The sequence below is a fragment of the Rosa rugosa genome, chromosome 1 (assembly GCF_958449725.1).
Source record: "Rosa rugosa chromosome 1, drRosRugo1.1, whole genome shotgun sequence".
NCBI classification, from domain to species: Eukaryota; Viridiplantae; Streptophyta; class Magnoliopsida; order Rosales; family Rosaceae; genus Rosa; species Rosa rugosa.
In genome coordinates this window covers 20,068,836-20,077,528 of record NC_084820.1, presented here as the reverse complement: position 1 = coordinate 20,077,528, position 8,693 = coordinate 20,068,836, and the positions used below count along the sequence as shown (strand labels likewise).

General features: G+C 42.9%; 1 protein-coding gene across 1 annotated transcript; it reads right to left on the bottom strand.

The window, feature by feature from the left end:
- Window positions 1-3,586: 3,586 nt before the first annotated feature.
- On the bottom strand, window positions 3,587-6,848 carry LOC133727521 (probable glycosyltransferase At5g03795). The gene is made up of 5 exons (XM_062155114.1): window positions 6,317-6,848; window positions 5,564-5,850; window positions 5,041-5,273; window positions 4,153-4,310; window positions 3,587-3,957 (listed from the first exon to the last, which is right to left on the bottom strand). The coding sequence occupies exons 1-5, from the start codon at window positions 6,797-6,799 to the stop codon at window positions 3,856-3,858; spliced, it is 1,263 nt and encodes a 420-aa protein (XP_062011098.1). The 5' UTR covers window positions 6,800-6,848; the 3' UTR covers window positions 3,587-3,855.
- Between the last annotated feature and the right edge of the window lie 1,845 nt (window positions 6,849-8,693).

The window sequence follows — 8,693 nt, the reverse complement described above, 5'->3', positions numbered from 1 at the left end:
AGATTGTACCGTTCACCTCGTCCTTGCATTAGATCACGCTACAAGGTATCCCACCAGCTTTCCGGTCTGAAAGAGTGATGACGATGATTGGATATTCACTTGGGGATTTCCAAGAGATTGACAAACTTGGCAAATGAGCTAGAAAGCTTTGGATTAGAGTTGAGATCCCATTTAATCATCCTCTGTCATTCAAACGTTGGTACTGGGTAGAAGACGAAGTTGAATTCCTCTGCAAATTCAGGTACGATAAGTTGTTTGGTCGATGCGCTACTTGTGGATTTGTCACTCATATAGGACTCCCTTGCTCGGGTCTGGCATTGGATGAAGAAGATACCGAGGCAAAGCGCACTGTTTGGGGCGCTCAGACGGTGGAGGTGCCACATGCGACGGCGCTGCAACTGGCAGGTGCCTCAGCTTGGTATGGCAACGAGCAGCAAGATCCACACATGTACTAGGGCTAGGGTTTTGGCTATTGGTCAGCATCTAGTCTTTCGAAACTTTGTTCTAAACTGATTGCCAAAGTGCTTGCTTCATAATCCGGAAGCTTTGTTGCAGCGATCATGTCGTCAGGCAACTATTCGGGAACGACCAGAGATGGTGATGATCTCTGAGAGGCTAATAGGTAAGCGGCGAGGTGGGTAGGAGGAGGGTGTCTCTATTTCACCTAAGAAATTGAAGCCAAGCCTCGCAGTGGGGAAAAGAAATATGAATTTGGAACTGGAGAACTTGGAGTTGGTGCCAGTGGTGCAAAATGAGGATAATAGTGGTCAGTTGAAAAAAAAAAAAAGCAAGGCAGGCCTGCTGGTAGCAAGAACAAGTTGCCGTATGGGGGAAAAAAAAGAAGGCATCAAAGGTTGATAATGGTACTAAGAAGAAAAGGGCAGCCAAGAAACAGTTATGGCCAAAGCTCGACAAGGCTGATACTGCTTCAAGCTCTAACTCGAAAGGGAAGGAGCTGGTTATTTATTAGTTTTCTTTCTAGACTTCGTTAAGCCCGTGTAAGTCTTATTAAACTTCTATATGTCTTCTATGACATTTCTAGTCTTTGTTTGTACCACAATTGCGTGTCTGGCAAGTGAGGGCTAGTTGAATGATTTCTTTTCCTTAGAAGGCAATGTTTTGATCATTCTTGTATAGGCTTGCTAAATAGTGAGTGTCCCAGAGATTTTAATGGTTTGCTTCAGCTTAGATAGGGTAGTCTGTTGCTTTGACTTTCTTATGTAAGTTTTGTAGACTATAGCCTTTTGGCTGTTGATCCAATGAATTTCAACTTCTATTTCTAAAAAGAAAAAAAAAAGGAAGAAAAGAAGCAGGAGAAGGTAAAGAAAGAGAGAAATTATGAAGAGGTGAAGGTGAGAATTTATAGGAAAAAATTGCTGATTTTTTTTAAAATAGCGGTTACAAACATAATTATAAAAAATAAAAATAAATTAAAAAGAAAAGTGTAGGAACTGAAATTTCAAGTTTTTTTTTTTTTTTTATCAAATAAGAACTTCATTAATAATGAACTGCTTACAACGAGTTTTGGGCGACATCTCTTACGCAGAAATGGCCACTAGACTTCCCACTGGGAACTCTAAATACTGACTCTAAACTGGCACTACAACTGTATGACAAAGACAAAAAGCGCAGGAGCAGTAAATCCTTGACATCGCAGCTCTCGTCCAGCCAGTAAGAACTCTAAAGCTAGACAACTCACTTGTGTCGACACTAACTCACCAACCAGAGTCCTCCTGACCAGCTTTTGATCGACCAAGCCAACACTCGTTGTGACCTAAACTCGACCAAAAGGATTGCCGGACGTTCAAACCTGGGACTAAAGAAATCCAACACCATCACCACCCTATTGTCGACACCATCCATCCTCCACTGCTCCAAAACGCCATCGCCTCCGACCCGATCCCATATAGGAAGGACCCACTAGAAGGCCAAGGGTGATGGTCTAGCCAGACTGTTTGTCACCGCTGCTGACCCAACTCCAGAACAGGAACGATCCCCGAGACCGCGACAGAGAAGATTGTCTCTGCCACACCGTTAGTAGTGTCATATTACCAACAAAAATAAAACCAAACCCTAAAACAATAGTGACAGCCAAACCCGCCACCCTGGCAAACCCGATCCTCCATCGCACCACCACCAGCGGCGCCCCGTCCACCACGATCTCCACCTATCAACCAACCAAACCCAACTAACAAAACAACCTAAAAAATAAAAATAAAAAACATCCCATCTTGGACCCAGAGTGGAACCCCAGGCCCAGACCAGGCCCACCACGGAACAAGCCCAGAGGGGCTGCAACTCTTACTCCCAGCCCACGACTGTTTCTGCCCAAAAAAAAACCACTCGGCCTAAGGCAGGCCCACAACCGAAGTAGGTCAACGAGGGCCCAGATAGTGGATCCAGCCCAAACACGTTGCTGCACAGGAAGCACCACCGCTGCCTTCCTAGCTCCCAGACCGTCGCTCCGCAGCTGCTCTCGAACCCCGACCGCCGTCGAACAAACGCCGCCGACAGAGAACCAGCAACTGACATCCTCCACCACCACACCCCCAAAACTCGAGTGCCCAGATCCCTGATGACGAGAAGCACCAGAAATCGGACACCCGCTGTCTTCCTTCCCGAACCGACCGTCGTCCTCCCCCATCCCTGCTGCAAGATCCGAGAGCCCAACCGACGCCACACAGCCGGACACTGCCTTCTGCCTCGCACCCCCTCCCCCCAATGCAGTCACCGTCATAAACCGAAATCCAAATAACTTGGACCCTCGCCGCCCCAAACTCCGATCATCAAACCAAATCCCAGACCCCACATCCCGGCCGACCGCACATGCCGCACGCCGGCGAGGCCAGAGGCCTGCGCCAACGCCGCAGTGCAGCCGGACGAGAGCCAGAGAAGACGGCGACAAACTTTTGGCCAAACCTAGCGCGTGAAGCGCATACTTTTTTTAGGCCGTGATTGTTCAGCTCTGAAATTTCAAGTTGAAATTTGAACATTTCAATCATCCATGCACGTAGACCAGCTTTTACTTTTAAATTTCAAAGGTCTAAACAATGACTCGAGATGGCCTCAGTGCTGACTTTATCTGCAATCCATTTTCACCAAAAGAAATGGATTTATCTTCCTCCCACTCCCGGAAGCCACAACAAGGTAAGAGAGGGATTCATCTGTGATTCCCTACTATGGGCGGAGAAATTTGCCCAGAAAGCTATTAAGGGTTTGGCTCTAAATGTAGCTCAGTTGCAAATTGCAATGGGATGCTGTATCACAAATTGCAATGGGATGTTGTATCATGATCTTTTCACCTTCCATATGGTTCGATTTCTCCCTTTAGCATGTAATGAATAGATGGTAGGAACATGTAATGAATAGATGGTAGGAATAAATAGTTAAATCCCACTAACGTATGCTTTGGATTGGATTCCAGACCATCTTTCACTTGGAATAACAAAAAGTTTCTTATACAGTAATCGTAAATTCATGATAAATATTGTCAAGATATTTATCTGTCAGTACAAGTCATTCTTGAGTATGGTCAACTCATCCGAAAACTGCAATTTGTCCGACCCAGATTGTATCCAAACTGCAATTCTAGAGGCAGACTGTGGTAATACCTAATCCAATAGCAAAGAATAATTCTCTTGTCTCTCTATTACAACAAGAAACTACAGAATGATAACAGGCTACAAGAGAGGGAATTTTCCCAATACAAAGAACGAACGAATAATAAAATCTTTTGGTTACCTGTACCTCTTACTTTCCACCCTTAAAGGTCATGAAGGATGAGACTATTGTATCTGATGATTTACAAGCCTTAGATTTGCATGCCAGAAAGTGTACAAAAAATAACCGGCACCATCAGTATTTAATAACATGGTGGCGCAACCAAAGATCATACATCACCATGTGGAATGCATCGTATTTGATGGGCGGTGAATTCCACTGGAAGTGCTTCTGGACCTGTTAAACACAAAACCATATGACCAAATTCTTGATTACAATTTGCTCCCACATTTTCTATTTTAGGCATAATTGTACAGTAATGCTGAAAAGCACATGCTTATAAAAACACACCAACATACACAACATATAGTGCTTATAAAAAATTGAAGATGTACAATGTAAAATTTTCAATTGCAAAAGATAGTAATATACCTTCACCAAGTTTTTGTGAAGTGTCAGAAACTCTGAATAGGGTATGGCCTTGAGTATTTGTTTAAGCTGATACACATCCTTCTCCGTAAGTATGACAGAAAATTTTCGCCAGTCAAGAATGTCATTGAACGGCAGGTCATAGTAATTTGATAATATTACTGCAGGATATCAAACCAAAGAGATGCAAACAACACAACGAACTTTAGTACACATCAAACCTTATGCTAAAAAGAACAAAATCAGATAGGAAATTGCACTGAGACTCCCCTCAAGTTTCTATCAATGTGTAAAGTCCTAACAGAAAAGGTGCAACTGCACCTCAAAACCGTTTTCTTGCGAACAATATTGATCATTAGAATGGAATTACAGAAAGCAGACTTGAGGCAAACACCACATAAGCAAAACAACAGTGATGACTAGAGTGGCACTAAAGCGTTCATAGATTTGATGCATATACCGATTAAGTAGAAATGAAGACCACTAGACAATATCCTATATCCTATCAAAGGGGAAAGTTGTAATGAAAGGCTGATTTATCTGTTCAAAAAATTAAAAAAGAAAAAAGCAAACAATAGTTGGGACTTGGGAGACATTGCCGAAACATATAATGACTCTTATCTATATACCTGAACAAAATTCTAACTGAAGAAACAGTTGGAAAGAAAATGGTCATATTCTCATAGTTGGAAAAGATTCCTTAGGTCAAGATAATATTTCTGATTTCCATAGCATGGAGAGAGAAGTATCTTCCACAATTCTCTTCCTTCTTTTAAAATTCAAAACAATATAGTTATGGTTTGACAACTGACATTTACCAATCAAGCAAGGATGGAAAGTTAGACCATTGCATTACTCTGATTAAGTTTGCATCAAGATTTGAATTCTTACCAGGAATACAGCCATAATGGATTGAGTCCATTGGGCGAGCACTGTTGACCTGAGAACCACCTGGGCATATGCAGAACTTGGTAGTATAAAACTTCTTTTGATATAACAAGTTCCCTTCAGCTCTATTTATTCTGTTGTTCAAGATGTAAAGTTCTGTATCATTCTCCCATACTCGTGCCAGTATAACTCTAATCTTTGAATTCCGATGACCAGCCCAAAAACCAAGTGTTGTCCTGCAAAACACAGCTCCTCTCAATTTACAGCAATGAACTTAAACTATTTGGCTTGATTCAATAGCAGTTAACACATGATTACCTTCCACAGGAGCCTATGTCTTAACTTATAATTCGTTACATAACAATCACATGTAATAAGCATGGCGTATGGAAACATATTGCATGTAATCGACAATAAGTGAAATACATATATCACACACACAAACATGAATGTATAACAGTGTGTGTGTGTGTGTGTGTGTGTGTGATATATTTATTTCACTTATGCTCATAGCCTTCAATATTACCTGTTCTCCACATCGTTTCCTCCAGCTGGAAGAGCAAATGGCTGCAGTACTTGAGGGAGAGCGACGTCTTTATGTGGAATGAAGCCAACATCATAGCTAGGGGAGCAGACAACTCGAATAGAATTCTTTACAAGAAGCGGAAGTCCTTCAGTTGCCCTCACACCAACATCGTGACAAGTCACAAAGAAGTGATCTGCACCCAAAGTCCTGTTCCAGTACGGATACTTGGCTATCAAGCTCTCCACATAGTTCTGAACAATTATGGTCATATTCTCATATGAAGTACCCTGCACAATCATCGTAAACCAACAATATCTGCCAATCAGATCCAATCACATAGCATTATCTGACACTAGGCATTGCCATTCCCATTCGCGGGTCAAGCAAACTTAGTAACTCATACTAAGAAAACCGCAAGTTCTTCAAATAAGTTGGCATTTGCAAAACAAACAAAACTCATCAATAAACCAGCAAATACTTCAATGCATTAGTACATAGACGCTACTTAAACTAACAAATCCGAACGAAACTAACCGAAATCAGCAACGAGTTCCAAAAGAGTAGAACCAGAAGAGACATTGCAATCGGTCTAGCTACTTATACAATTCCACATTTGCATTTCATAACAAGTCCTTAGTAGAATTCATAACTAATGCACTTAACAAATCACACAGCAATGAACAAATCACACTCCTCTCCGAAATCGAAACACAATCAAATCAACAAACTCTACAATCAGATAAACCACCATACCTTGCCTCGCATCTTGTGGCAGGAGATAGGGATGAAGAAGAGCTGAGCCTGATCCGGATCCTCGGTCCGAAACCTTCCCTCTCTAATATTCTGAAAGAAATATCCCTCACTAGAATACTTTCCGGTGAGCTTCCTCGGCGTCTGGTAAAACGTGTTCGGATCGCCGTCGGGGTAAATATACACCTTGAATTTCCGCTCCATTTCGGCGTAGTTCAACCAGAACACCTCCGGCGAGTGGTAAATGTCCGAAAACTCCTCCTCCTCCTCCTCGGGTGACGGATTGGAGTCGGAAGTCTTCTCCTGCCTGACGACGGGGCGGTCGACGGTGGCGGTGACGGAGGGAGGGGGAGGGGAGGAGACGGAGAAGTTGAGGGAGAAGTAGGCGAGGGAAAGTAAGGTGAAGACGGCGAGAGTGATGAGAGATCCTCGCAAGGAGAACATCGGCGATGACGGCGGTGCCGACGACGGCTTGCCTACACTCATTTGCTTTTGTTTTGTGGACTGTGAGAAGCTCTCCGACTTCCTCAGCTTCGATTTTGGGAGTTTGGGATTTTGTCAAAATCAAAAGCTTTTTAACTGTCCAGCACCAAATAAAGTTCGTGTTTTTTTTTTTTTCTTTTTTCTTTTTTTTCGTTCGCATATTTCAGCAAAAAATGCTTTTTGAATTTTTTTTTTTTGTTGGTTACTTTTGTTTTGGAACTAGAAAAATAAACTTTTTTAGCCCAATATCATTTTATTTAGTGGCATAGGTCTTTCCTTTGTAAGTGGAAGGTCGTGAGTTCGACTCACAATACAATAGACAATAGGCAATAGGCTAGTTGCTGTATTTGAGTTGTTGATTTGATAAAAAAAAAAAAATTAAAAAACTTTTTACTTGTTTAAAACTCATCATCCAAGTAAAAAAGTGGGTGGATGGTACAACTATAGTTCGGGGGGTCGGGGGGTCGTCGAACGGTGGATGAGTTGATGTGCGAACCTGGTAGGTGGAACATACCCTTGTTAGAGGAGGTATTCACGGCAGAAGAAGCAGTTGGGATTGCGGAAATTCCGTTGAGTAGAAGAGTAGTGCATGACCGGCTTTGTTGGAAGCTCTCGAAAGATGGAAATTTTTCAGTGAAGACAGCCTATCGATATGCTTTCCTGAAGTCCTCCAGTTACCATCCAATGCATCTCCCTGTTGGCCCGAGTTTCTGGAAAAAGCTTTGGAAAGTGGTCATTCCTAACAAAGCTAAGATTCATGTCTGGCGAGCGTGTCTGGATATACTGCCGTCTTTAGGCAGTTTGGCTTCGAAGCGAGTGGTGGTGGATTCGCCGGCATGCATGTTATGTGAGGCTCAGTATGAAACTACTATTCATATATGCAGGGACTGTCCCTATACAAGGTTGGTGCTGCAGAAGAATGCCCTGATTTTTCAGGTATGTTACAGTCCTAGTAATATGCATGGGGATGTTATTAGCTGGCTGAATCAGTGTGCTACAGATTTGTCATTAGCTCACTTTGGTGAGTTGTTGTTCTCTATATGGGGAGTTTGGAAGGAAAGAAATGATCGCGTTTGGAATCAAAAGAAATGTGAAGCCCGGGATGTTAGCTTGGGGATTGTCTCTCGGTTGCAGGAATTTAGGTTCCATACCATGCAGCTGTCGCACCCTAAACTTGCAGGTAGAGCAGTGTGGAGGGCGCCTCCAGTGGGGTTGATTAAGATCAATGTGGATGGTGCATTTCATCATGTCACTAGGAAAGGTGGTGTGGGTTTTGTGATTAGAAACGAGGTTGGGATGATGTTAGGCGGTGGGGCTGGGCCATTGAGTGGGTTGCTGTCGCCGGAACATGCGGAAATTTTAGCATGCAAAGCAGCGTTAGAGTTCGCAGGGGAGCATGGCTTTGGTCCGGCTATGTTGGAAACTGATGCATTGGAGGTTCAGCGTCAACTTTCCATGAGTGACTCTGCCAACTTGTCGTTACTAGGCAGAATATATGAGGATGTGGTGGCTCTTTTGGAAGCTCAGAGGGTGGTACAGGTGATACATGTTGGTCGGCGGGGCAATGGGGTCGCGCATTTGTTGGCTACACATGGCCACTCTCTTAGGCAGAATGCCTTTTACTTTTCAATTCCAGATTTCTTACAAGCTGCAATTGCAGCTGAACTTTGTCCAGTGTAAACTCTTATTCTTTCAATAAATGGCTGACTTCCTTGATTCAAAAAAAAAAACTATAGTTCGGGGTGTATGTTTTGACGCGCCGATGAAAATACGGGAACTAAGTGTGGGATATTTTGTGCATTTAAACGTGGTCAGATTCTAATCATGGCAAATAGTTCAGTGGATGGACTGAGTTCCTCTACGAGAACATTTAAGATGTGGAACCCCACATCCTAAA

What these genes read in the sequence shown, in the direction of transcription:
- LOC133727521 (XM_062155114.1), bottom strand. Translation starts at nt 6,799, where the DNA reads ATGAGTGTAGGCAAGCCGTCGTCGGCACCGCCGTCATCGCCGATGTTC. An exon ending in GCCACAAGATGCGAGGCAAG is followed by an intron (nt 5,851 to 6,316) that starts GTATGGTGGTTT and finishes ATGATTGTGCAG; the next exon opens with GGTACTTCATATGAGAATAT. An exon ending in CCATTATGGCTGTATTCCTG is followed by an intron (nt 4,311 to 5,040) that starts GTAAGAATTCAA and finishes GATATCCTGCAG; the next exon opens with TAATATTATCAAATTACTAT.